This window comes from Gadus macrocephalus, chromosome 16 (genome assembly GCF_031168955.1).
Source record: "Gadus macrocephalus chromosome 16, ASM3116895v1".
In the NCBI taxonomy this organism is placed as follows: domain Eukaryota; kingdom Metazoa; phylum Chordata; class Actinopteri; order Gadiformes; family Gadidae; genus Gadus; species Gadus macrocephalus.
In genome coordinates, this window is record NC_082397.1 from 14,082,533 (window position 1) to 14,109,091 (window position 26,559).

The following is a 26,559-nucleotide window of genomic DNA, read 5'->3' on the forward strand; positions in this document are numbered from 1 at the left end:
CAGAGCAGTGCACTGCACCACTGTAACTAGAGTTAGTCTGTGTGTGTGTGTATGTTCGCGTGTGTTTGTGTGCGGGAATCATACATGGAAGAGGGAGAGGAGAACATCTCGTCATATCCTGGTGTTGAAATATAGAAACATGTTCCTGTATATGATTTAAGCATACGGCTGCATGGCAGTCTCCTGTTGCTGTGGTCTCCACCCTCATGAGCCAGGTGCATTGTGGGGCATGGACCCAGTCGAGACAGCATGGAGACAAAGAGGCTCATGGGAGGAGAATGGAGGCGGTAGAGGGGGAGGGATCTAAGACAAGGGAGATCTCTCTCTCGGTCTCTCGCTCCTCTCTCTCTATACATCCATGCTCTCTGGCTCCTCTCTCCTTCTCCCCTTTCCGCTGCAGTGTTAGCCCAGTAATCATATACTCTGACTGATCGACCCAGGCGCTTGGCATGAACAGCATTGGCGGTGACAAAAGGGCAATGGTGACAAAAGGGCAAGAGAAAGTTACCTTAATGCTACTTATTTGTGCTGAATGCACCATGTGAGCAGGAAATCTGAGTCACCAGAAACATTTTTTATGTTGAACTTCGCAAAAACATGCTTTTGTGCAATTTGGCAGTATTGCACCATCTGGGATGTTATTTAGATGAAATTATGTAATCCTTAATTTCCGCTTTGAACCAGACAGGAAAGCTAAGAAATGATCCAGAATGGTTGGTTGTAAGTGTGACATATGAAGGCAGATCTAAGTCATGGTCCCCTAAAAAGAGTACAGAACCATGGACAGCACCATCTCCAACATAGGATCCAGTGTGAGTGTGTCTGTAAGTGTGAGTGTGAGTTTGTGTGTGTGTGTGTGTGTGTGTGTGTGTGTGTGTGTGTGTGTGTGTGTGTGTGTGTGTGTGTGTGTGTGTGTGTGTGTGTGTGTGTGTGTGTGTGTGTGTGTGTGTGTGTGTGTGTGTGTGTGTGTGTGTGTGTGCGTGTGTGTGTGTGTGAGTGAGCGTGTGTGCGTGTGCGTGTGCGTGTGTGTGTGTGTGTGTGTGTGTGTGTGTGTGTGTGTGTGTGTGTGTGTGTCGATGTCGGTGTGTGTGTGTGTGTTTGAGTGTGTGTTGAACAGTGTATATGCTGCCTGTCAATCAAAACCAAAGCTTATGGGAATATAGTGACATCTCTGTCGTGTGATTTGTTGGGACTCTCGGCCAATAATGCATTACATAAGGTCTAGGGAATACCACACACACACACACACAACCAACACACGACTAATCCTTTCTCCATTCAGTTGGCATCTGGCATAAACCTGAAATACAACTCCATCTGACTGCTACATTTCCCCCTCTATCCAATGGGGAACAAACGTCACATTTTGTCATTGATTCTGGTGTTGCCATTTTTGCACACACTACATCAATTATAAATTGCGGCATAATTGAACGCAATGCAAGTACCCGACAACACAACGTTGTTTGCTACTGGAGGAAAACAGCAATCCTCTCTTCAGTACAACATGTTAAAGCGTAATTCCAGCAAAAAATTAACCCAGGGTCTTTGTTTTGGCATGTTAACCCATCAAATAAGCCTTCCAGATACTTTTTTCATTGAAAATCGAGTACAGAGTTTGCCCGGCGCAATGTTTGGCTTCCATGTTATTGGCTAGGGGCACAGGGAACGCTTCAAAATCGGCATTTTTTAACCACAAAAATAGCTTAAATAGCACATAACCTCTGCAGTAGCATGATTAGGGTCCCTACACATAAAACAAAGCATCAACAGCTTAGTTAGAGTAGCAGGAGTTTATTTTAAAAAGACAGTTTTCCAAGTCTTTGCCTTACCGGTAGGTCTATTTAACTTAACAATATCGGGCAAACTCTATGCACGATTTTCAATGAAAAAAGTATCTGGGGTCCTTATTTCATGGGTATTCATGCCAAAACAAAGACCATGGGTGTACTTGACTTGTATTCAGTTTGAGGAATTTACCGTTACATCCTATTGTTTCAGTGTGACAGTGTTTTTACTCTGCGGAGGTGAATGGTGTTAAACAGGTATTTTGGGGTCCTTCTAAGGTTAATTGTCTGGTTGATCATTCTATAATCCCTGAGCCTCTTTACTGCTATTGTATGTGTAATTTATAAACCCCTGTTGCCGTTTTTTTCCCTTCATCCAGCCTAAAGTGATCGTTAAAGTTCCTTATATTTCATCTGCAATGTTAGTCATGACTCATGACACTAATGCATATCACAGCTCAGGACACGTTGGGGATTTAGATGTCACATTAATGTACACTTTGACCTTTTAAAGAGCAATGTTATGTGTGTGTGTGTGTGTGTGTGTGCGTGTGTCTGTCACTATGTGTGTGTGTCTCTGTATGTATGTCTGTGTATGAATATGTCTGTGTGTGTGTGTATCTGTGTATTACTATGTGTATGTGTGTGTGTGTGTGTGTGTGTGTGTGTGTGTGTGTGTGTGTGTGTGTGTGTGTGTGTGTGTGTGTGTGTGTGTGTGTGTGTGTGAAAATGTGTGTGTGTGTGTGTGTGTCTGTGTGTGTGTATGACAATGTGTGTGTGTGTGTGTGTGTGTGTGTGTGTGTGTGTGTGTGTGTGTGTGTGTGTGTGTGTGTGTGTGTGAAAATGTGTGTGTGTGTGTGTGTGTGTGTGTGTGTGTGTGTGTGTGTGTGTGTGTGTGTGTGTGTGTGTGTGTGTGTGCGCGTGTGTATGTCTGTGTGTGTGTGTGTGTGTGTATGTGTGTGTGTGTGTGTGTATGTGTGTGTGCGTGCGTGTGTATGACATTGTGTGTGTGTGTGTGTGTGTGTGTGTGTGTGTGTGTGTGTGTGTGTGTGTGTATGTGTGTGTGCGTGTGTATGACATTGTGTGTGTGTGTGTGTCTCACCAGTCCAGAAACAGTCTCCAGTCGGGGGATGTGGACGGGGCTAAGCGTCTGGGCAAGCTGGCCCGCCTGCTCAGCATCGTCTCCATCATCCTCGGGATCGTGGTCATCGCTGTCTACGTCTCTGTCACGGGTGAGAACCTTTCCACTGTGTTTGACACAGCAGCTCAAAGGGACCGGGTTTGATCCCCCCCTGTTCCCGCCGGCTGACACATCATTTGACCTGTGCGGATGCGGAAAAACTGAACCCAAGAATTCTTACAATAAAGAATGTTTGCGTGGATATATATCACCAACTGAATAATAAGTCACAGTTATTTCCTGAGTAAAATATGCATTGCATTGTTGAGCCTGTATGTAAGAAGGAAAAGCTAGGCTCTGTGCATTATCGCAATCTTATTTCTGCAAGTTTCGGTAAAAATATCCATCTTTGAGTTAAAATATGAAAAGCACGTAATATCGGCTGGCTTTGTGAATGCTTGAGATGTGTTTATACTCGGTGGCCCCTGCTCAGCAGATTGAGTCTCCGCTGGCTAGAGGCTGTCTGGGCAGAAGGCATGGGCTTTCCAGTCAAAATATCACATAAAGGAACAAGGATGTGGGTGTGACCTTTTTCTTTTACTTCCCTTTGTTTCAGCTTTGAAATAATAAAGGTTGCATAACGGATGCAACCACAACAACAACAACAACAAGGACAACAGCAGCAGCAGCAACAACGATATCCAGCCGTTGTGAGCTTGTGATGAACATCAAGACCATCCCCTAAATGCAGAATACTGTCAAATGAAAAAAAAAAAAACGTAAAAAAAAAACATGTTTGGTTGGCAAATCAATGAAGTTAACAAGGAAACCCCAGAAATGCATGCACTAGAATCCAGTAAACATTTGCTTGATATAGAAACAAATATTGATATTAAATTGGCTCTGGAAAGGAAAGAGGACATTGTAAACGTTTTGGAATAGTCCCATATTTCTTCATATGAACTAAAAGGTCTCAGAAAATGAAAAGGAAAAGAAGGCACAAAACTGAAGACAAAGGAGAAGCGGAGAAAAATTAGAGCAATTAAAAAATGAACTCTGGGTTCAACGAGAATCTTGAGAGCTACATTCTAAACCCCCCAGCCACCCACCATATTCCCTGTTCATTCAGCGCATATCCAAGCACAGCTACAGAAACAACTGAAATAGGCATAATTGGAGTTATGGAGATGTACATTTTCTAAAGTGTCTTTATGCTGAGTTGCGCTATATCAGGAGGAGCCGCTCTGGAATGACTAGGATCTATTTTTTGTTTTTTGTTATTAGGGTATGTTAAAAAAAAAAAGGATTATTTTTTTTGACCAACTGCAAGTCCGATTGTACATAAAAGATATTTGGATTTTGTTATTTATGCTTTTCTGGGTTTTATTCTCAATTAACAGTTTGAAGTGGCTGTGTTGGAAGATAGTATCATTCATTTTTGTAGAGAATCTGAGAGTTCTTGAAGTGCGATGGAAATCTAGAAGGGTGTACCTACTTGCAACCCTCAGCTACACACCAATCCACCCATCCCTCCCCCCCCCTCAGACCCCTCAGCCTTGCCTTGCTCTGGGAGGGGCTTGACTATAATGACTTGCATGCCCCCGCCCCCCCCAATCCTTACCTAATCATCCATATGTTACAACTCTTTCCCCTGTAGCCTCTCTCATACAACAGGCTGCAGCGCTCACAAAACCCTGACATCTGTCTGCTACGTGAACGGATTATGCTAACTGCAACGTCTTCCTGTCTAAACTCCCACCAGAGGCCACACCTTTGCACATGGACTATTATCAAAGTGCATCACTGAATGTGTTTCCTGGAAGAACGTTGCAATTCCCTGTTTGTGTAACACCACCCTCCCCCCCTCAGACAACAGCCCCCTTTTTATGGGTATGAGATGTACTTATACTGGAAAGAATATATATGCAATATGTAGGCATGCCATGGGCCAAACAATACACTGTTATTCATTTGTACTACCACTCATCCACCACATTTAAAGACTGTTTGGTTTAAAGACCACCCTTTTGTGATTCTTAGTATAGTATGCAGCATAAAGGAGTTTTATACATTATACATTATTATGTTTTGTATAATTCACTCCACTTCTTGATGGGTTTTATTAAATGCATCTACTCACACATTTTTTTCAAACCATGTCAGTTAAAATCCGAATATGGATGAATACTATAAAAAAATATATATCAATACTTACTGCACCAAGAAAACTTCTTGATAATGACACATATTTTGATTTGAATAATTGTTTGGCTTAGCAGTTAATAAAATAAGGACCATCTATATAACATTAAATTACTACAACCCGTAAAATATGTTAAAGGTATTGGACAAAATCTGCCTGTTTTGACATCTCAAGTGGGTGTGTCCACTTAGATGTGTGCTGGATAGATCTACCAGCCTACACAGTGGACTGCAGCAAACTTTGCTACTCTATCCGTCATACATCTAGGTGGACACGCCCACTTGTGATGTCAGAAGAGGCAGATTTTCGAAAACGGCTAATCACACAATAACTCACACCTAGTGGTGTAATATGTCACCTTTAATAATTTGTTTTTCCTTGTGCAACATGTCAGTTTGTTTATGAATGCTTGGTGGCCTTGGTCAAAGCATGCAACCCGTGCACAGCCCATCTCAATCTGTTACCAAACAGACGAGAGTAGAAGCCGAAACTTACTGTCTACTACCGCACCTGACAAAAAACAGTACAATTTAACAGAAATACCGATTGACAATTTCATATTGAACTAGGACCAAATATTTTGGCATATTTTGTCATCCGAAAACAACGCAATAGGATTTTAAGTGTCCCACCAATGAAAAATCTGTGATTCTTAATAAGACACACTTCTGTCAATAAAGCGTTCAAACCCTAAATTGTTTGGGAAATTTCTGTACAATTGATTGTCTTCCAAAGAAACATGTAATTTCAATATGCCTGTTTTTATTCATTGTGTGGAGTTTTGCATGACAATAATAAATGCTACCATGCATGGTCCACATCTGCTGGGTGATGTTATTTTTGAATGAGGCGATCTTACCGTATGTACATTAGAAAACGACTGATCGGAACCATTACATACAGGTTGGGGAAGGGCAGAGGCCTCTGCATGTTTTTATCGAGGAGGTACATCACTTTTATTAATGCTGTCCGTTATTCAGCCTCTCCACTATCATTATGTTTGAAAGTGAGACTATAGCCTACTCTGCCAATAGTTATAATCCTCATCTCCACGTACCTGAATCCACCTGTCTGATGGCTTATCTATTGATCAATTTCATAAAAAGTTATTTCCTTATTAAAGCGTATTTATTAACCAAGGGTTGTGGATTGAAAAATACACATACCTAACGAAATAGGGATTACAAAATAGGAAATTGCCAATTCTGTAAATACCCCTAAAGGAGGAAACTATAACAAAATAAAGGGTCTTTCCATGCAGCTCTAATTTAATCTACTTTGAGATTAAACCGGGTTTTCTAGAGTGCAAAGAGCACAACACAAACCATTTTAGAACTCCCAGATGACCTCCCAGGGAGCCATCCACCAGTCCCCGCCCCACCTCGCCTCTGCTCTGCTGGGCTTCAAACCAGACGCCAGCCGCTGAAATATTCAGGAGCTCAAAATACAGGAAAACCCCTGAATTGCTGTCGTCCACTCAGTCTACAGCATGTGTGAGGAGAAGAGGACAGTATGCCGTACAGTCCAGCCATAAATGACCAATACTCATACATCGTTCTGCACCACTCGTGGATGTACTAAGTATCCGTTCTAAAAAGGGATAACACGTCCTCAGCCTAAGCTGGAGGTGGCTGGGGGGTGAGAGGGCCCTGTGGTGAGGGCAGAAGGTGACACGCTTCCTGTGGGTTCGACCACACCCATCCCCTCGCACAACATCTTCCCTTTTTGAGAACATGCTTTTCCAACATGCCCTTGCACAAAAACTGGATTAGGTTTTTTGTTTAGATCTTCCAGTGAGCTGGTATCAATTATCTTCTGTATACTTGATTTAACAACCTCTTCTCATTAATATGATTGTAAACTATGATGCAATTTAGAAATTTGAAGAATGGCATCAAATGCCTACAATACACATCGCCAAAAAGAAAAAATACAGGTTGGGCCATTGAGAAATAAGTTTGAAATTGAAGTGTTGTTTAATGTGAAAGGTCATGACATTTACATAAACTTACAATCCTGCACTTGATCAAGAACATTGATTTAGACAATTAAGACATTACCTGAACCAACATGACTGTTGACATAAACATAATCAATAGTAGCGCACCATCCCAAAACAAACCTAAAAGAATCATTAGCCAAACCCAAACTTTAGCCAGCTTGTGAAAGGCAGCCATGACTCATACAATAATGTAAATATGAGGTTATAGTCCATTGTCCAAGAGGACGTCTTCATAACCAGAAAACACCCCAGCACAGCGCTTGCTTAAGAAGACCATCTTCCCAGGACCCCGGTGGGATGGTAGTGCAGGAACACTGGTTTCTGTACAGAACAGTATATGCCGTTTCACAAACTCTCCTTAAGCAGCAGAGAGAAAAATGAAACCAAGATCCAGCTCCTAAACTCCATTCTTTAAAGCCAGTCCTTATGGATGTGCAAAAGCCTTTGGACTTTAAACAAAAACAAACCATTGACCTTCTGACAGTGTAAAAACCACAAGCCATTGGCCAGGTAATGCTTCAAGTTCGCCGGAAAACACGATCCAATCTGTTATGGGATCACTTCCAATCCCAAGAGCAAACAAACTGTTGCAATTTGTTTAAGGGTTAGTATCTCGGTTTAGCATGGACACTCCTATAAGACCGGCCTGCATTTGGTTAACCATGTATTCATTTTAAATGTTAATTATTAATACTCACTTTCATTATGGATTAGAGCCATTTTTTATTATTTTATTATATGGCTCCTATCCATAAAGAAAATTAGACTGTCAGACGGTTATGCTTGCATGCCAACTCTGGTTGCATTAAATCCAAATAAAGAGGGAATTAGACCGTATCAGGAATGTCTTATCTTCACAGAGATGGCGCATGTAACCTAATCATTTGAAACACTTCTATATTAAAGGACTTTGCTTTTAACACAACCATCGCTGTAACTTGACTTTACACTGCAGTTACAAATCAGAAATTCTGATTCTCTATATTAGATTTCTGAATAGAAACATGTTTAGTCTCAAATTATTAGCACAATATTGTGATGTCCTAAATAATATAATTGGCCAATTGTATCCATGGATCCAAATGTATGATGGAATCTATATATAGGTTGAAAATGAGCAAACTCATTTTTGCCGTCAATATTAAATATTGACTTGACATTCTAGACACTTGGATTCATGACTCATTTTATTGATTTTGATTGACTAATTGCATTCATTGAAAGAAAGCTGCTTCTAGGGAAATGGCATAAGGAGAACGATATTTACAAACAGATATGGACACAAATTTGCTCTACAGAGAAAGTATACTTTTTAATGACACTTATATAAAGTTTACAGTGGAAAAACCACAGGGTTAATATGTACAGGTATCTCCTCCTTCAATTTTGCCCCAAACTGAGAATAGTTAGCAATTATTAGAATAGAATATTTAATCTGAGCTCCCAATCACCATCATGTTCAGTATTTTTAAAAAATAAAATGCTTTGGGGTGTTAAGTAACTACCATTATAACACAATTTTGTACAGACTGAATAAGAATAATTTATTAATGCACATTTTAAAGTTCACATTGAACCATCCACCCAATTCTCCTGTCCAAAAAAAATAATCCACTAAAGCCAACCACCTCCAAAAGCAAAAAAGGAAATCTTTGAGTGTCTTCATCCCCCCCCCCCCCCCCCCCCCCACCAGTAGAAACTCTTGCTGCAAATCATCAAGAGAATTCTTTAAAATCAAGTCCCATAGTACTTTTGGTCTCCGGTCCTTTTTTTTGGGTGAATCATCCACCCGACGACACCGGCCCGCCCACCTGTAATCCGAGTGCTGTGATAGGTCGACCCAGCAGCCGGGGGTCCTGGTGTCGGGGGGGGGGGGGCTGCTGAATGTCCTGTGCGCCCGGCGACGGTCGCCGTGTCTAGCTTCAGTCTAGTCTCTGAGCGGCGGCGGCGACGCAGCGCTGGCTGGGCGCGGCCGTCAGTGGAAGGCGTACAGCAGCAGCAGGACGGTGCACACGCCAATCACCCCCCCCAGGATGAGCGAGTCCCGCCTCTTGCGCAGGTTGACCCGCTGGATGAGGTTGTTGATGGCCGGGAAGCGGTCTTTGGAGAGCGGGCGGTGAAGGAAGATAACGCAGTTCACAAGCATGGGACACGATTTTAATGACAAGCTTTAAAGGTGATGAAAATATGTGACGTCAGAAGAGGCAGATTATCAAAACGGCTTGTAGCGGCTAATCACACTTACACCTGGTGGTATAATAATGTCACCTTTAAACTCAAAGACTCACCCCTCCCCAAGACATATTTTTTCCGACATGGTTGATTGACCAATTGACCAATCCAAAATCCGCCATAAGCTAGATCTCTGAACAACTTCCCACTGACGTCCACACAGTCCCAATCAGTCACACATGGGGGTAAAGGATACTGGCCAGAGTGTTGACTTTTCCCTGTATAGACTTCAGAAAGCCTCTCTGGGACGTCATGTTTTCCTTGGTTGCCATGGCAATACTAGAGAGAGATGGAGAGACATGTAGTTACAACTTTGCATATCCCAGTCAAGAGTTCTTCTATGCCGGACTGACCCAAGGGCTTTTACATTGCACAGGGTTGAGACCGAGAGAGACCTTGAGTTCAACACCAGGGTTCCCTGGTGTTGGGACGGGGAGGGACGCTATATGGGAGTAGTCACCGCCAGGAAATCGGCTCTGCACCCACAGAGGGATTAAGTGTTGGGTGCTGCAGTTGTCACCCAAATAATATACTCCTTCAGCCTAGCGTGAGAGTGTGTGTTGCAGGGTAAAGTGCAGCGTGGTAGTTGGCAGGAGATGGGCTGCTCCTCCACTGGCCTACAGGGGCATCCGTTACACGCTGATCAATAACCTACAAGACTCCCAGTCTGCCTCCCCAAGGTCACCCAGCCTGCCTCCCAGCCTGCCTCCCAGCCTGCCTCCCAGCCTGCCTCCCAGCCTGCCTCCCAGCCTGCCTCCCAGCCTGCCTCCCAGCCTGCCTCCCAGCCTGCCTCCCAGCCTGCCTCCCAGCCTGCCTCCCAGTCTGCCTCCCAGTCTGCCTCCCAGTCTGCCTCCCAGTCTGCCTCCCCCAGGTCTCCCAGCCTGCCTCCCAGTCTGCCTCCCCAAGGCTGCCTCCCAGTCTGCCTCCCAGTCTGCCTCCCAGTCTACCTCCAGTCTGCCTCCCAGTCTGCCTCCCCCAAGTCTCCCAGTCTGCCTCCCCCAAGTCTCCCAGTCTGCCTCCCCCAAGTCTCCCAGTCTGCCTCCCCCAAGTCTCCCAGTCTGCCTCCCCCAGGTCTCCCAGTCTGCCTCCCCCAAGTCTCCCAGTCTGCCTCCCCCAAGTCTCCCAGTCTGCCTCCCCCAGGTCTCCCAGTCTGCCTCCCAGTCCGCCTCCCCCAGGTCTTGAATGTGGGTCTTAAATGGCTTTATTTAAATTAAGCTTAGACTCTGGTGAACCACCAAGTCGTGCCATCACACTATGGGCAGGGCCCGACCATAATATCAGTGTGTGCTGTCAAGTACAAGTGGAACAGGGTGTTTTGTTGGCAGAGGAACAACGTTGGCCGTGTTTGCAAAGGCTGCGCGTGCAAGGGGTTGTGTGTGTGTGTGTGCGAGTGGTTGTGTGGGTGTGTGTATACAGAATCCCATGGGGTGGGAACCTGCTGAGGGGACAGTCCCTACCCTCTGGGGGGGGGGCGTAGTGGATCAGGTTCTCTAGAGTCAGAGAAACAACACTGCAGCCACTCTGGACTGCCTGTAGTGTTGTAATGCAATAGGGTACAAGGCGAAGCGATACGCCACTCCTTCTCCAACAATGTGTATCATACCGTTGTTTTATTAGTGTTAGGTTCCCATTTTGACTGCTCACTTTTCTCCAGCTTATTGTCCTTCAAATCTCCTCAGAATTGTTATCAAAAAGGCTTGGCATTATTGAAAGTCAAGACTGGAGTTTGATCAGTTGGGATTCATTAATTAAATACTTTGCTGTGATATTAGTGATGAAATGGCGCTGGTCAAATAGTAGCAAAAATGTAACAACATGTCCTCTCCTAACCACTTTTCCTTGACCTCGATGGAGAACATCATGGTGAAGATAGTAGCGGTGCCAAGAGAACCCTAATGCACTGACACTAGGCTAGGTATATTATACATCATATATACATTATTACATTTATCCATTGGTCTGCCTTGGTGAACTAACAATGTTCCCAAGATGGACTACAGACAGCCTGTGTTGTCACAGTGGTTTTATGCAGGCTGTGTAACCGTGGACCACCCAGGGAAAAATGTTTCCTCACTTCCAAGGTTGAAGTAGAAAATGAATACAGGCTTCCAGTTACAAGCTGTTCAAGAATGCGGCAAGCAGCAATACAGGGGCCAAGATATCAGCCATTTACGAACAGGTACGTTTGGAACTGGCACTGGACTGGACCCTGGACACCACATAATAATGCTAAATACTGCATTAACTAATGTGCATTAATGGTTGTATCCATATGGTAAAGCCATCCTGTGCCTAGCTTTACATCTTGCCAAAGGACTACAGCTGAAAATGTGCCTGGCTAAGACTGGCACATTTATAGAAATGTAGATTAATGTGCACCGTCCTTATAAATAAGGACAGTGCAAATAATGAATAAATAAATGAATGAAATAAATGAAAATAAAGTGTTATCTTTGGTTGGTTTTTATGAATTGCTTTGGTGGTTTATATGGTGGATTCGTTCAGTCAAAGATTCAGTCATTTGGAGATGTGAGGCTAACCCACACAGCAACAATCATAACAGCCTCATCTCCAGAGGGCCGGGCCACAGACAAACAAGCATGAACTCATGGCTGGGCTGTGGCTGGCTAAACCCACCAGGAGGTAGGCGAGGAGCAGGGAGAGGGTTTGAGTGAAGAAAGAGGGGGCTGACGTCATGCTACGGTCTTGCCTGGATGGGTGTTGAGCACAAGGAGTGCAGAGAGATGAATACACAGGGGCGGGAGGCGGAGCCGTGTTTGGATGGGGGCGGGAGGGACAACAGGGTTATAAAACAAATGAGCTGTGTGGAAGAGGACGGCGCCAGTGAGTTTTTAATCTGTTAAGAGTCGTTTTTTTGCACACAAACATTGGAATATGCGAAGAGGAGATTTATTTTAGCATAATATAATTTCGGGTGGATGTGGGGAGTGTAGGAAGCAGGCTTTGGATAATGCAAGGTATACGGGGTGATATATGGTCCCTGGTGTCTAAGGAAGCAGCCCTTACCTTATTGTGTCATCCATCAGCCTGTCAGAGCTTCAGACCGAGGTTGGAGGGCAGGAGAGAAAAGAGAGAGAAGCTGGTTAGACGGTTGGTCTTTGCTCCGTACAGACAAGGTGCAGTTCCACATAAAACCATCAGACCATAGCTCAAACAGGGAGCTCTGAAGCAGGTTGGTGGTCACATTAAATCACACATCTTTCTGGGTCCCCCATACACGGCAAGAACACTCTTTCAGATTAATTAAGTGCACAGGTCGGCATTTTATAAAAAAAAAAAGTGGGGTGATTAAAAGGATCCTTCCCTTTTAAAATAAAAAAAACCCACAAAACATAAAGTATTAAACCATTAACAAGTGTTTACACAACGGTGAACAAACAAACAGGTAGGGAGTAACCATTTTTAGTTTTTTTAAAGAAAGACATTTTAGCTACGCAATCGGCTTCCATGATTATTTTTCTACACAATTATATTTCAGTCAACATTTAATTAACACTGACTAGGTAGTCACAGTAACCATGGACATTTAAATGGAAAGAATAAAATGTCTCAGTTTACATTTATTAAAAGGCCATTCCTTTGTAGTCACAAATCACAACAGGTATCACTATAAGTAGTAGCTCATCATTATTTTCCCTTAGCCTAACCAGTGAGGCAGGACCAATATTAAAATTGTCTCGCCGAATCAAACTCTGTGACACCATTTCTTTCGGTTTCGCAGAGGTCCAACTAATGCCACGTTCATTCATCTTTGAGACAGAGGCAGTTGCTGAAGATGTATTACACCAAGGAGACGAGCCGAGCCCAAGCTAATCGTAACTAATGATGCCCGGCCAATGCTGAGCACACACTTCCTGATTACTTGGCTTCCTCTGGTTAATCACAGCAGAATGCTCATTGGTCGTATGCAGCGTTGTGACTCTGCAGGTTTTCAACCAACACCAACAGCCGAACTCAAAGCCAAGTGGAAAGGAACGGTTACAGGGGAAGAAACACTTTGTCTCAGAACTTGCATAACTGGCACTCGCTTTAGCGAATGTGACATTAAGCTATTTCCAAACTAATTTTCAAATAACAGCCCCAACTGCCAAGACTGTGGACAGTTCACAGGATTAAGAGGGAGGCTGACGAGTCCAGAGGGAAAAGGGTTGTCACACAAAACAGAGAGAGCATAAAAAAGGGATCGAAGAGCAAAAGCAAATCGGATGGGGAGTTTATCAACGTCTGTACGTGGGTGGAAGTGTCCACCCACATGTATGAAGATGCATGTCGGACAGATGGACGACAAATCACATATTAGCCCAGGCCACGGTCATTGACCTTCACTCAGCGAAAGGAGGGTGGATTGAGGTGGTCATCCAAGCGGATACTTCCATGGCTGGCCTGGCCTTTTGACAGGCAACATCATTCACAAATCAAGAGAACCAATATGAAAGTATGTGGAGGGAGAGAGCAAAGGGGTGGGACAGGTTTATATAGATCTTACTGGAACAAGGTAACCTCCATTTTATTGTCCACATTATTAGGTTTGGTTGACCGACCCCCCCCCCCCACACCCACACACACACACACACACACACACACACACACACACACACACACACACACACACACCTTGGTGGGGAGACGGTTGTTTTATCAGGACAGAAGAGCATGGTGGTACTCGAGTGTCCGACGCCTACGGATAAATGCGTGTCCTTCAAAATCTACAGCTTTGGGAGGCTTGGCTTTCCCCTGATCATTGATGTTCTGCTGCAGTCATTAAATCTCTCTCCTTCTCTGCAGGTACAACTTTATGGTAGCTCTTGCAGATTAAATAAGTTTGAAATAAAAAATGTTCTGCGTTAACGTTATTTAGTTAATTCGCATACTATATAATGACATTAACAGCCATCATATATAGTGTTGACATGCATCGATTTTAATTGTAATTATTTAATTAAAAGGACATAAAAGGTGATGAATTCCAATTTAAATTGATCCATTTCTCAAAAATATTCATCAACTGCACTTCTGTAGAAAGAAAAAAATAAAAACAATAGTTTGAGGAAACACTATTCTACAGAATCAGGACCCCTCATGACAAAAGAATCCCAGTGGAAGAAAATCATTAAAGAACAAACCAACTATCGATCTCCGAATGAGTTAATACAATGATTCAGCCTATGGCAAACTAATGAAAACCATTGCATTTGCAATCGTATGAATGTTATGAAACGGTCGTTGTTGTCAACACCGTTTGTGTCTCTTGGATAAATTACCGCTCATCGCCAAAGGTGTTTCCAAAGGTAACAAAACAGAAATCTTCAAGATCACCTTTGTAAAGAGACTGGTGTTCATCATAGAGCCCATCACAGCCTCTATCACAGTCTAAATCCAACACAACACCGGTGTCTCATGTGCAGCTCTTTGCTCGGACACAATGAGAGCCCGTCCTGAACCGAGCAGCGATCGATACCAGCAGGCTTCCTTCCTTCCGACGGTGCACTTAATCTTCAGCCTGGAGCATGAGGTGCATGGTAAGGCGCGATGCAGTGTCTCCCTTAGGATTGTGCGACACTGGCATTAAGTGCGCTTTAAGACTTCAGCACATCTGCAGCATGTGAAAAGGAGAGCTGAAGGTTAGGCCAATTAAAAAGTTAATGATATTTTTGGCTTTCTTAAAGTGAGGTGAGCTTCAAGAGTTAAGCCCTTTAATGGAAAATCCTGATGTGATGTGGGGCATTAACTGTCTTTAGAGCATCAAGTCAGCTTTATAGTATATAGCGATAGCATTCTAGTATTAAAAAGAAACAACGTACAGCCAAAAGTATTGGACTCAACTTCTGGACTCTGGGCTGACAATAATGTACACAGGTGGCTGTCAGCACCCTGGGCATCGCCTTAGCCGCAATGTCTGTGACATTATCATCCAATAACAGGACACAGCCCGTCATGGTTCAGTCGGCTCTTGTACCACAGCATCGTTGGTTAAGAAAACCTGATTCTGAGAGTCATTAATGTTCCAAGGGGTTGCATAAGGTAAAGAATAACCCATATCTTACATCTAAATGTTGGCAGCTTTGGTAAAAGCAGGATAAAGTCCAGGTAAATGTAAATGTAAATGGACTGCATTTATATAGCGCTTTTCTAACCATTGGCCACCCAAAGCGCTTTACAATATTGCCTCACATTCACCATTCACGCACACATTCACACACCGACGGCGGAGTCAACCATGCAAGGCGACAGCCAGCTCGTCGGTGTTACAGGTGTTACACTAAATTGTACTTCGTGGTAAGCAAGCGTGTCGGTTGATTCCTTACGGAAGAGATACATTTGACAGGATGCCGTGACCACAGCCATTATGGCTGCTCCACTATGAACTCTTAATGGGCCTGCTCCTCCCGTCCTCTGATTTATTCATGGAAACACTTTACGGCAGAGAAATGGAAAAACACACAGAGCGAGGGAGACACGTACCAAGCTAGAAGGAGGGGGGGCGGGGTTAGAGGAAAGGTTCGGAGAGAAAAGGTTTGGAGAGGCTCTCTGCTACACTCAATGTTAACACTTGGAGAGGAAACCCAATGTCCAGTGTACCTGTAGGCATCGCTGCACAAGATGCCTAATATTAATGCCGCATTTCCAACGGAGGGTGCAGGGTCGGTTCAGTTCAGTTTGCAAAGGTACCGCACGGTTCTCGTTTCCACCGCCAAAAGTGGTCGTGATCCGCAGAGTTAGCCGTATTCGTCTCGCAGTACTCCTCCGTTGGGGTACTGAGACGCCTGAAAGGGTGCCGTCATGTTCGAGCACACGCCGTCCGTTGATTGGTCGACAGAATCATACTTCCGTGCGACAGGGGGATAAATAAACAAACGCATTACTCGCGAGGTATTTCTGAACGGCTAAAAATGTGTTATTGAAGAAATGTCGCGCAAAAGTTTGCCGTCCTATTGTGTTGGTCTTTGTTCATTGTGCGCATTCTTCTTTTTCCTTGGATTTATTAGCAGGCTACACCGTGTCTAGCTGCTATGAGATCACGATGCTTACGTAGCTGCCGCGGCTATCGCCATACGGCTTAAACCCTGCCCTACCATAAGGGTACCGTCGGCGGTGGAAACGCGAGCCGTAACTGAGCTGGGCTATACCGCACCCGCACCACTGGGCTGAGGCGTGCTGGGTCCGAAGCGTATCCGCCGCTAGAAAAGGGGCATAACAGTCTCTTTGATGGGATGCACCTAAAGTATGACAATTCACTGTTAGACCCTTTGCATAAACGCATCCACTAAATTACTCAAGAAGTAACCGCAAATATGGAACATGGAGAAATGATGACAGACTCATGGGGAAAGGGCGGGTTGCCTTGGTGAATAGCAGAAGTAAGCCTCCACTCCCTCTACTGGCTTGTGTAATTACAACCTTGGTAGGCTCCCCTCAATAGCGATTACACGGTACACAGAGTAAAACTCTAAACCTGAGAGAGCGAGCGAGAGCCAGAGAACGCAGCCCTTAGAGTCTAAACCCGTTTAGACCATTATTGTGGCGTGTTACACATTTCTTTGCTCCCCTCCCTTCTCCCTCTTTCCTGTCTCTGGCTCTAATAGGATAGATCATGTGTAACCCAACCCGCCTCTGCTGCTTCCTCTCGGCCACTGGTCAGGGTGAGGCACTTGATGGGCGGTGGTTTAATAGACTCATTTGTTTTTTTATACCCCGTTCGATTCCACAGGGTTTGCCCGGCGAGGATGATTGATGTGGCCAAAGTACAGTACGGTATAATCCTGAGTTACGGGCTAATGTTTCCCCTGATGCCTGCACTCTGGGTGGTCTTGACGTGAACACAATGGAAACTCCAGCCTTAATTACCTTCAGTTTGCATTCATCCGAGTGCGTATTGTAGCCTTTGCATTTAACATAGTTCCTTTTCTTACGTATATTCACACCTTTTGTGGACCACCCGTGTTGTGGACCACTATTTCTGCCGACACAAACAATATGTGCTAGTTTTGGTGGTTATGGGGTAATTGAGGCTTTACTCCTCTGACGGGCCGTGGCGGGAAACGAATTGAGAGCCGTAGAGAAAGTAGCGATACAACGCTTTAATGGTTCCTGGTTACGCCCAATTTATCAGCTGGGATAAAACTTCTCAAGGCTACAGCACATTGCCCATGATGAATGCTGCTCAGTGCTGCATCCGAGCAGTTTGTGTGCAGCCTGCTGCCACCACGATCCACTGCTCTCACACACAACACCAACACACATACAGACTCTCTCACACACACACACACACACACACACACACTTTGACATTTGGAACTTAATTAGAAACAGTGGGGTCACGATATGATTCGTCAGCATTCGTTAACACGATAGAAGTTTTCTTTTTATAAATGACACCATGGGTTTATGTACATGAGATAGGTGTGTGAGATAGCAGCCGAAAACAGTTGTGATTCAAGATAGAGCAGGCGGAAGATAACACTTAAAGTAACTGGAACTTACTTTCTCAGGTGTTCATGTTCCTTCAGAAACAGCTCTGTTCTCCGGTTGTTGACTCCAGAGCCACTCTTGTATGTTCTAAGGAGAAAAGAGTTAGTGATAATGAGCTGCAGCACTGTGCACCGTCATGGAACAGGACAACAGAGGACTGGAGTGGTGCACAAATAAACAAGAGCATGATAAATACAAGGTATTATTCTCCCTCAGCTATGCTCAGCAGTCCGTTTATTCATCTTTAAAGTTTGAGGAATTCATGAATTAATCACTAGGTCATCTACATTGGCATCAACATGTGCTTGACAACATGACTATATAAACTATATAAGTTAACTAAAATAATCAAATTGATTTGGTTAACCATTGACTACACTGAGACTAGAGGCCAACAGTTTAATTTAGGTTTTCCTAGCTGCCGCAACACCTCTGTAACCACCAGCGTTGTTCATCCTTCAGTACAGCCAGCCATACCATCTCCTTTAAAGAGGTCTTTGGAACAGCATGAATAATATAAGAGGCAAGTGGAAAAACTAGATATAGATAATGAAGAACAAACCAAGTAGGCTGTCCACGAAGACTACTAGGCATTTCATAATAAAGGCTTGAAATTCAATTTGGTACGGCTGAAATAAAATGCTTCAACATTTGCAGATCTAATGGCAGGAACTATTTGATAATTGATCGACCCTTCCTAGCATCTCTGTGGGTAAAGAGTTATGTGTGCAACAATGCATTGATTCCATCCCAATATTGACAGCACCACGCAATCATACAGAGTATGTTAAAGAGCTGGGCACGAATAATGCAGTGGTCTCCCATCTCTTAGCCAATCACCAAACAAGGATGTCTTGTATTGCTAGAATGTGGTTTGCGGAGAAACCAGCATGAGGAGGATACAACACACAGGAGACAACTAAAATATAAACTCTTGTCAAATACGTCCTCGAAACCATAACAACAAGACAGACAAACGAGTTGATGCCAACACTGATAGAGCCGTCTCTCTCCCAGGGGACTGAAGACATGCTGGTAGCCAGCCATGCTGGTAGCCAGCCATGCTAGTAGCCAGCCATGCTAGTAGCCAGCCATGCTAGCGCAGGCTGGGTCTTATTTAAACTGACGCTGACTGACATGTTGATCATCCGGGCGGGGCTTTTAAAAGGGCAGCCATGTGATTCACAGTCGAGCCGTCATGCGTCCCGCTGACATTTATAGCGCAGCAGCAATAGGGGAGCAGTAGATCTTAACAGGACCGGGCTGTACCGTGATACAGATTGGGACGTCAGTGTACATCACGCAGCATGTCGGGGGAGATTTGAAGGCACACAGGACCAACATGGCCTACTTCTGATAATAAAAAGGTGTTCACGGGATCAATACGGTCACCTACTGATGGCAAAAAGGGTGTTCACAGGATCAATACGGTCACCTACTGATGGTAAAAAGGGTGTTCACGGGATCAATACGGCCTACCGTTCATAGATAGTTGTTCACACAGGACCAAGATGGCCTCCTACAGCTCCTAAGGTGTCCGCAAACATTGATTCATTTAAAATGCTCTGCATCCTAAATGAAGGAATGAGGGATGGACATGCGCTCACATTCTATTGGCTCCAACACACTTGCAGAGCAGCATGCTGCTCACACAGCTTCATTGCACGTGAACACCAGAGCAGAGGGCTCTACTGACCTCTGCCAGTCAAAGATGGTAAGGGCTTCAGCGGAGCCGTGGATTGCATCCAAGGCTCACCACACTATTTTGAATATTTAACACTATTAAAAATAGTTTAAAGTAGCATCAAATTTAGAAAAAAATGTAAATGTTGATGCGTCCTACAAAAGATTGAACTAGTATATATACTATAGTTAGGCATGCATATTGTGTCCCTCAAGCCTTAAAGGCTTCAGAAGCCTGGTCTGGTAACGCATTAGGTCCACATATCGATTTTTAATTCATTTATAGAACCCCCTATTGTGTCAACATCCGCTTGCCCTTATCAGATCGTATCTCCAAAACATTATTTGTTCTTGTTTAGTACTTTCCACTAGAAACATTCTTCTTGTTGGCTCTGCGAGCAAACTATTTAACTATTGGTCAAGGGCTCATACGAGAGGTTCTCAGGGCGGACTGGGCGCGGCTTTAATACTGCAACCCCCGCGCTGCTCCAGGACCTGGCAGCAGAAGTGTGGGCACAGCTCATAGATTCGGATCCTGGCTTCAGCACGCTTCTGCGGTAAGTGGGGTGATTCCATTCAACCTCAAATGACATCCAGAAGATGCATTCTTCATACCAATAATAATCTAGTAAGCAACAAGAGAACCAACCTGGTTTAGCCTTACATCATATGAATAACTAAAGCCCCCTAGCACTGTGTGGAGGCAGGCTCCTGCCTCTTGTGGGGAGTGGGGCAGGCACCCGTCTGCTTCTGATGCTCATTATTAAGCAAAGTGCACCGTCCACAACAACAGCTCATTTCAATGCATTAAATTCACCAGCACCGGGCAAATTACCTTGACTAATTCGATTTAATGAGTGGTTATGCCAAGATGCATGGGACCATCCAAATGATGTGGTCGACTAATGGACTGTTAATGACTACAAATAAACAAAAATCTTTACTTAACTTAACCGGCTGCACAGGAAGAACGTATGTTAGACCGCCCTTTGTAAAGTGTCTTTGGGGCTCTTAAGAAACACAATTCTGCATCAGTACAATTTTTGCACTCATATAACTAAAGTGTCACCACGCACGACACGGTTAGCTAATGGTCCTGAACCGAATGGTTGGGGTTCAATCAAAAGTAAATGTGGTTAAAAAAAAAGCACAAAAAAAAGAAAGAGCTACACAAGAGCTTTGTTGGATCAGAATAATAATTATAGTGACAACGAGATTACCAAGAGAGACAGCAACACTGTCAGCCAAAGAAGGGACACACCCTGTGCTACAGCAACCTTTCTGCCTGGATGGATGTCCAGTTTCTGATTGAGTGGCTATCATGAGCGCTGACAGGTTTCACACTAGCCAAGAGACAAACAGGCCCTGTGGAAATGAAACACATTTTCATCAGATTGTTGAAGGGAGGTTGTTGGCCCTGCAACCGTCATTCAGCTTTCTGAAAAGTGTAGTGTAATTTTCATAGAATTACCGTTTTCAGAATTGTATTGTCATAGACAATTATCAGAATTTGCATAATAGTGCTTCAGTCTCCCACACTTGCAACACAGTGGTTTCTTTAGTCTTGAACTTGAAGATAAATACCCCCCAATTATGCCTGTCAGCTTAGGGAAACATTTACAGGGCACCCTTAGTTATTTCTAGCTGATGCAAACCCTGAAAATGTAAGAGTGTACATCATAAATAACAGTACAATAAAATGTAAGATGCGGGAGAAATGGCTCTTATCAGGTAGACTTTCACTCAATGGAGTCAACGGGCCTAATAGAAATAAACTCCCTTTAGGTTGTGTTGAAATAAATCCAAACACCTTTCTCCAAAGGCAGTGTAAGCAATATTGGATCCAAAACAATGAGAGGTAAGTTTGGAAGATTAATGAGATTGAAACAGATTTGTCTGCTTGGCCACTAGCAGCACACTTGAGGGATCTATAGGAAGCGTGCATTGGTCTTCTTCGAGCACAGTGCCTCAGAAATCAATAAGTCATTACCAAAAAAACAACCCGACTCCTTTCTCATTTCACTCTCAAATCAGTCGTTCTGACTAGAGGACCATGTTCATCAGGGCTTATTATTGACCAGGTGTTCCCAATCCCCATCACCTTCCTGTGCTCACAGAGGTTTGTATTTCACTGTATGAATGGTCAGTAGCAGCCATTCCTACTGAATGAGTAGCCTGACAGCCAACCTGACAGCCTACCTTCAAAGACAACTTTGAAGGTACTTCCTTAGGGTCTATAAACCCTCGACGTACAAGCAGTCAACATCGAGAATATCCCAGAATCGACAAAGCTTTGGCATCAAATCAACTATTAAAAAAAAATATATTTTTTTTTTTAGACGAATTACAAATGCAAATGTATAAGCTGAAAAGAACCATCATATAGTTGTATACGCAGGTAGGGTACTTTATATGCAAACCCTGAAAATACACTTGCCATTTTAACTAAGGCTCTCTCGGCTCTACCATAGGTACTTGGGGGGGATTACAGTGATAATCAGTGCTCAAGTTCAGGCACTGCAAACCCAAGTGTGCAATTCCCATCACTGGGCCTGTGACCACGCACAGTGGGGCCCACAAACAATGGCCCTACAGAGCTCCAGGTCCCAATGCTACTGCATTGTCTGCATTTACACAACTGGCTGTCGTCACTCTCCAGTATTCTGCCCTTCCTGAAATGAGACGCTCATACGAGTATCTCCTCAAAAAGCATTGCAAGCTGGCTGATTTTCTTTGACATTCAACTGTATAGTTGTAGTTGGTGACTTAACATAAAAAAACGTAGCAAAAACATGAAATATGTTTAATAGAGTAACTTTGCAATTTTCAGTGACATGTTCAAGCTTTGGCAGGACCTTCGATCAATTTGGCCACTTTTCTTATGTTTTCCATGACGGAAAACACTCAAAACACACAAAATAAAGCTTTGGAGCTTAATTTCATGGAGAATTACCTAAATGAGCTAGAAGTATAGGTCCCTATTTGGTATGTAGAATTATTTGATACGTGAATAAGTGAAAAATGTTTAGGATTCATTTATTAATCATATGATAAATTAATCATATATGTTGGGTAGTTGGTCACCAAATATTAAAAAATAATAATAATCCGAGAATAAAAAAGCACTACTAATTGTACCTGATAGAAAGGAACATCAATGCAATCAGCTGATAGCTTACACAAGCTCGACAATTAGTAAGAAAAGTTCATGATTTGACACTTACTCAATGTCTTTCCGTACGGAGCCAAGAAGGTCTTCCCTTTCGCGGATAGCCAAGAAGTTGCCTTTGGTTTTGTGAAATTCATGTGTATAATCCTGAGAGAAAATACATAAAAGGGTAGAGAAGTTAGCATATTCATCACATCAATTTTGCAAATAAATATATAGATGAAGGCAAGTCTTGAATTTGATGTGAAAGTGTAGAAAATAGTGTGTCTGTATTTCAATGGTGTTTCAAAAAGTTCAAAAAGAAAACAAGACAGGAAAGACAGAAAACAACCTGCAGTATGTCTCGGTGTCTCTGCAGTGTGTGCATTAGGGCGGCATTGAGAGATGATGCTCCCGGGGTGCTTGTGTACTCTGCCATCTTGTCATTGACTCCAGTGAGCTGGGAAAGGGATGGGAAGATGACTGAATACTGGAGGGCAGACAAACATGCTCATAAAACGAAGACATATCTCCAGTGGAGGTTGAAAACTCTGGGTAAAGAAAGCAAAGCATAAGTCCTTGATGCACCCATGCAGTGAACCATCTCACAGTATAGTCATTAGTAATACCCCGATAACTACTTGAGCATATCCAGATGCCGACTCACTACACTGGGGGAGTTTATGAATATGTCCCCCTCTACATCATGGACTATTAAGCCTAACCCAAGCTAATTGGATTCACACATGCACAAACAAATTAAATCCCACAATTAATTTGTCCTTAAACATTAAAACACCAGGGTTATTAAATCTCTGTCTTGAAGGGAACTACTACCAAGCCCTACCATTTTTTTGGATTACTTAATTTTGTCATAAGAACACCAGTAAAATTACCTTTGCCAGCAGCTGCTCAATCTCAACTGACATTGTGTCAAACATTCTGTCTTGGCTTGAGTTGTTAAGTAGAGGCGTGGTGTCTGACCTAAGGAAATCGAAAAATAAAATGTGTTTAAAGGATGAGTTAATAACATGTTTACTTGCCCATGTTATACATAATTCAAATTGATATATCATATTGCATTTTGTGTTGTATTTTGTTGGATTAATCTGTCAATGTAAAATTATACTTGCCATATATACACTGCTGATTATCTACATTGCAAACAATTATAAAGTTATTAGATCTTAAAATAAATTGCAGACATGGACCTTGTCCCCCAATAACAGTCACACTACACCAAGTTATCACATTGTATTTTAACAACTAATATGAATTGATGTACCGTAACTTTCGGACTATAAGCCGCGACTTTTTTCCCATTTTTCGATTCTGCGGTTTATATAAGGGTGCGGCTAATCTATGGATTTTTACATCTAATGGCCACTCGGAAAATTTGTATTCAAAGCTTAAATCAGTATCCGGGGCTTCGTTGTTTTTTTTCCCACGTACGTGACGTTACCAGAGCGTGGGAGGCAAACTATAAGCGTCAGCGACACCAAGCAGAGAAGCGAGAGAGGTGGAGGAAGAATAGATATCTTGTTTCCCTTTACTTTGTAACACAACATTAGCGGGATCTCGGGAGGAAAAGTAATACTTTCCCAAATGGGGGTCATCCCTATGTTCCCCGGGTCCTATGTTCCCCTGTAGCCATACATACCGGGGAGCATAGGACCCTTTTTGGGAAAAGCGGGGAACATAGGACCCTTTTCTGGGAAAAGGGTCCTATGTTCCCCGCAATCTATAAATCTTTAAAAATATTTATACTTTGACGCGACATTCGCGTGATGACAGCCAATCGGCGTTAAACAGCGTGGCCACTGAGTGACATGTGTAACGTAACAGCCAATCAGCGTTCAACCGGCCAACTCAGTGCAGTGCAGTCCGGGGCGAACTGCAGCATGGAGGAGAAAGTGATTGTTGCCGTTTGCGACTCCCGGAGCTCTTTATATAATAGTAGGCCTATATAATATAATTGTATAATAATATCACGGTCAAAATCGGTTCCGGGGAGTATAGGGATTATTAATGTTGTTTTTGATGGTGTTTTTGTCTGGAACGAGTATTCGAATATTCGCTTGGAAAAACCAACGAGTATTCAAAGTCAGAAAAATGGCCTTCAGGCCAGCCCTAATGGTAATTAAACATTAAATCACCTGCGGCGTATAGTCCAGTGCGGCTTATATATGTACACATCATTCAATTTAGCTGCTGTGGCTTATACTCCGGTGCGTCTTATAGTGCGGAAAATACGGTAGTAGTTTATTGTTACATGTCACAATAACAATTGTAACTTATTCGAGAAATAATGGAAAATAACGTGTGTTGCCTTACGAATCTCCTCTGCGTCCATCCCTGGAAGTGGTGTAACTGGTGCACAGCTTACTGAAGGACACAAGCTTCAGGTCCAGCTCATTCTCCAGCTGCCTGGCATGCTTCCGCAGGTCTGTGGGCACAAAAAACAGCATTAGAGAACATGGCGACGGTTAACATATCACGTCCATAAAGGCTAGTCCCTCAGCTGGTTTCAGTTGGACGTTTATCATAAAAGGTAGAGACCTGCTCTCATTGCCGTTTTCCAATGGAGATGGACATGTATTAAAAAAGGAAAATACCTAATCATCTCATTGGAAGGCGGCATGCTGGACCTCATCTAGGTAAACTTCTGGTGGCATACTAGCAGGTATGCCCTCAGAAATTTATCTAGATGAGGTGAGATGAGAATGGACTATAGATCCATTCAGATTCTCCCCATCACAAAGAATAAACTAAGCTATTGATTAGTTAAAACATAATCGATTGTAAAATGTTTGACATTCCAACGCCAGAGCTGATTGATACGCAAGAAGAAGGTTGTGGACTCGACATCACTGATGTACGATATAATCAAGCCTAACCCTGAAATCAGCAACACAAGGCTGTTTCCTACAGGGTTCAGAGTGAGTTTGGAGTGTAGTAGAAGCTGTGCTTCTGAATAACAGGTGTCCAGTGTTGCCCTGTCTTCGTACAGGTAGCTTGTAGCCGCAAGCGACTCAGAGGACATTCGCATCACGACCGACTAGTCCAAACTCCCTCCATTCAGAGACCTGTTCATGAAAATATTTGTCTCACCTGGTTGTATTTAATGGATATAACCTCATCAACATTGCACCTCTGTGGACAGCTTCGGTACTCCTTTTTTTATCTGAATGCCTTTGGTTTCACAAAAATCCACGTTTGTCAAAGGGAAAGTGGCTCATACATGACAAACGTTGTTATTTATGGAACCAAAAAAGGCATGCAGATACAAAGACGACGACCCAAGCTGTCAGTAGGTGCACTATGGGAGAGTTGATCGCCATTACATACAATCACACCAATTATATTACCATTAATAGGGCACTCCATGGAGGGAATTGCGACTAAGAAGAGGTCGCAAAACGCGAACGTCCTTTTATACGCTTGCGGCTAGTTAGCTTGCATCCATCTGAACTCGGTTGGCCCTGAAGAGACATGGGTTATACACCGGAAACTGCTAGTCTGTTGCCAGAACACTCCGCTTTATGGCTGAACATCATATTATACTTCAGAAACCACACATAGAACATGAATAAAGTGAGTTTGTGTAATCTTAATGCCACCTCACCTTCCCAGTAGTTGCTGCTTCCTACTCCTGCCATCTTTGTTGTCGGCTACGTCAGCACCTCAACGTCACGTGTCAGTAAAACACATGTTGATGACTCGACGGCGCCCCGCAGTGGCCATAGATGTCACATGTGTCTGACTCCATGCTGACCCCACGTGGCGATAGATGGCTACTCCTGTACTCCTGGCTACATTACTTAATACCATTGCAAATATATTATACACGATCAATATATTACACAAGCCGAAACCTAAAATATATATATTCTG

At 43.4% G+C, this 26,559-nt stretch overlaps 2 protein-coding genes across 4 annotated transcripts in view; one reads left to right on the forward strand and one right to left on the reverse strand.

Annotated features, from left to right (window-relative positions):
- The window catches only part of trarg1a (trafficking regulator of GLUT4 (SLC2A4) 1a), a 17,811-nt gene extending 12,006 nt beyond the window's left edge, over positions 1 to 5,805 (forward strand). For both annotated transcript variants that reach the window (XM_060076310.1, XM_060076308.1), the window contains 2 exons: positions 2,893 to 3,019; positions 3,524 to 5,805. In XM_060076310.1, the coding sequence (XP_059932293.1) occupies positions 2,893 to 3,019; positions 3,524 to 3,534 (138 nt within the window). In that variant the 3' untranslated portion in view covers positions 3,535 to 5,805. The remainder of the gene's footprint in view (positions 1 to 2,892; positions 3,020 to 3,523) is intronic.
- Positions 5,806 to 7,063: 1,258 nt separating this feature from the next.
- gosr1 (golgi SNAP receptor complex member 1) lies at positions 7,064 to 26,411 on the reverse strand. 2 transcript variants are annotated; one of them, XM_060076306.1, is made up of 9 exons: positions 26,291 to 26,411; positions 25,000 to 25,111; positions 23,562 to 23,649; positions 23,018 to 23,155; positions 22,742 to 22,833; positions 17,847 to 17,921; positions 12,372 to 12,401; positions 9,541 to 9,623; positions 7,064 to 9,212 (listed from the first exon to the last, which is right to left on the reverse strand). In XM_060076306.1, exons 1-9 carry the CDS (start codon positions 26,322 to 26,324, stop codon positions 9,088 to 9,090), a joined length of 777 nt encoding a protein of 258 aa, XP_059932289.1. In that variant the 5' UTR covers positions 26,325 to 26,411; the 3' UTR covers positions 7,064 to 9,087. The 2 variants fall into 2 exon arrangements, with proteins under 2 accessions (XP_059932289.1, XP_059932290.1); XM_060076307.1 differs by having other exon boundaries at positions 23,018 to 23,125; positions 26,291 to 26,343.
- Positions 26,412 to 26,559: the final 148 nt, after the last annotated feature.

Excerpts from the sequence above, each read along its gene's own strand:
- gosr1 (XM_060076306.1), bottom strand. The coding sequence starts at position 26,324 with ATGGCAGGAGTAGGAAGCAGCAACTACTGGGAAG. Across the intron at positions 25,112-26,290 it reads AAGCAGCAACTACTGGGAAG|ACCTGCGGAAGCATGCCAGG; the intron begins GTGAGGTGGCAT and ends TTGTGCCCACAG. Across the intron at positions 23,650-24,999 it reads GATGGACGCAGAGGAGATTC|GTCAGACACCACGCCTCTAC; the intron begins GTAAGGCAACAC and ends CGATTTCCTTAG.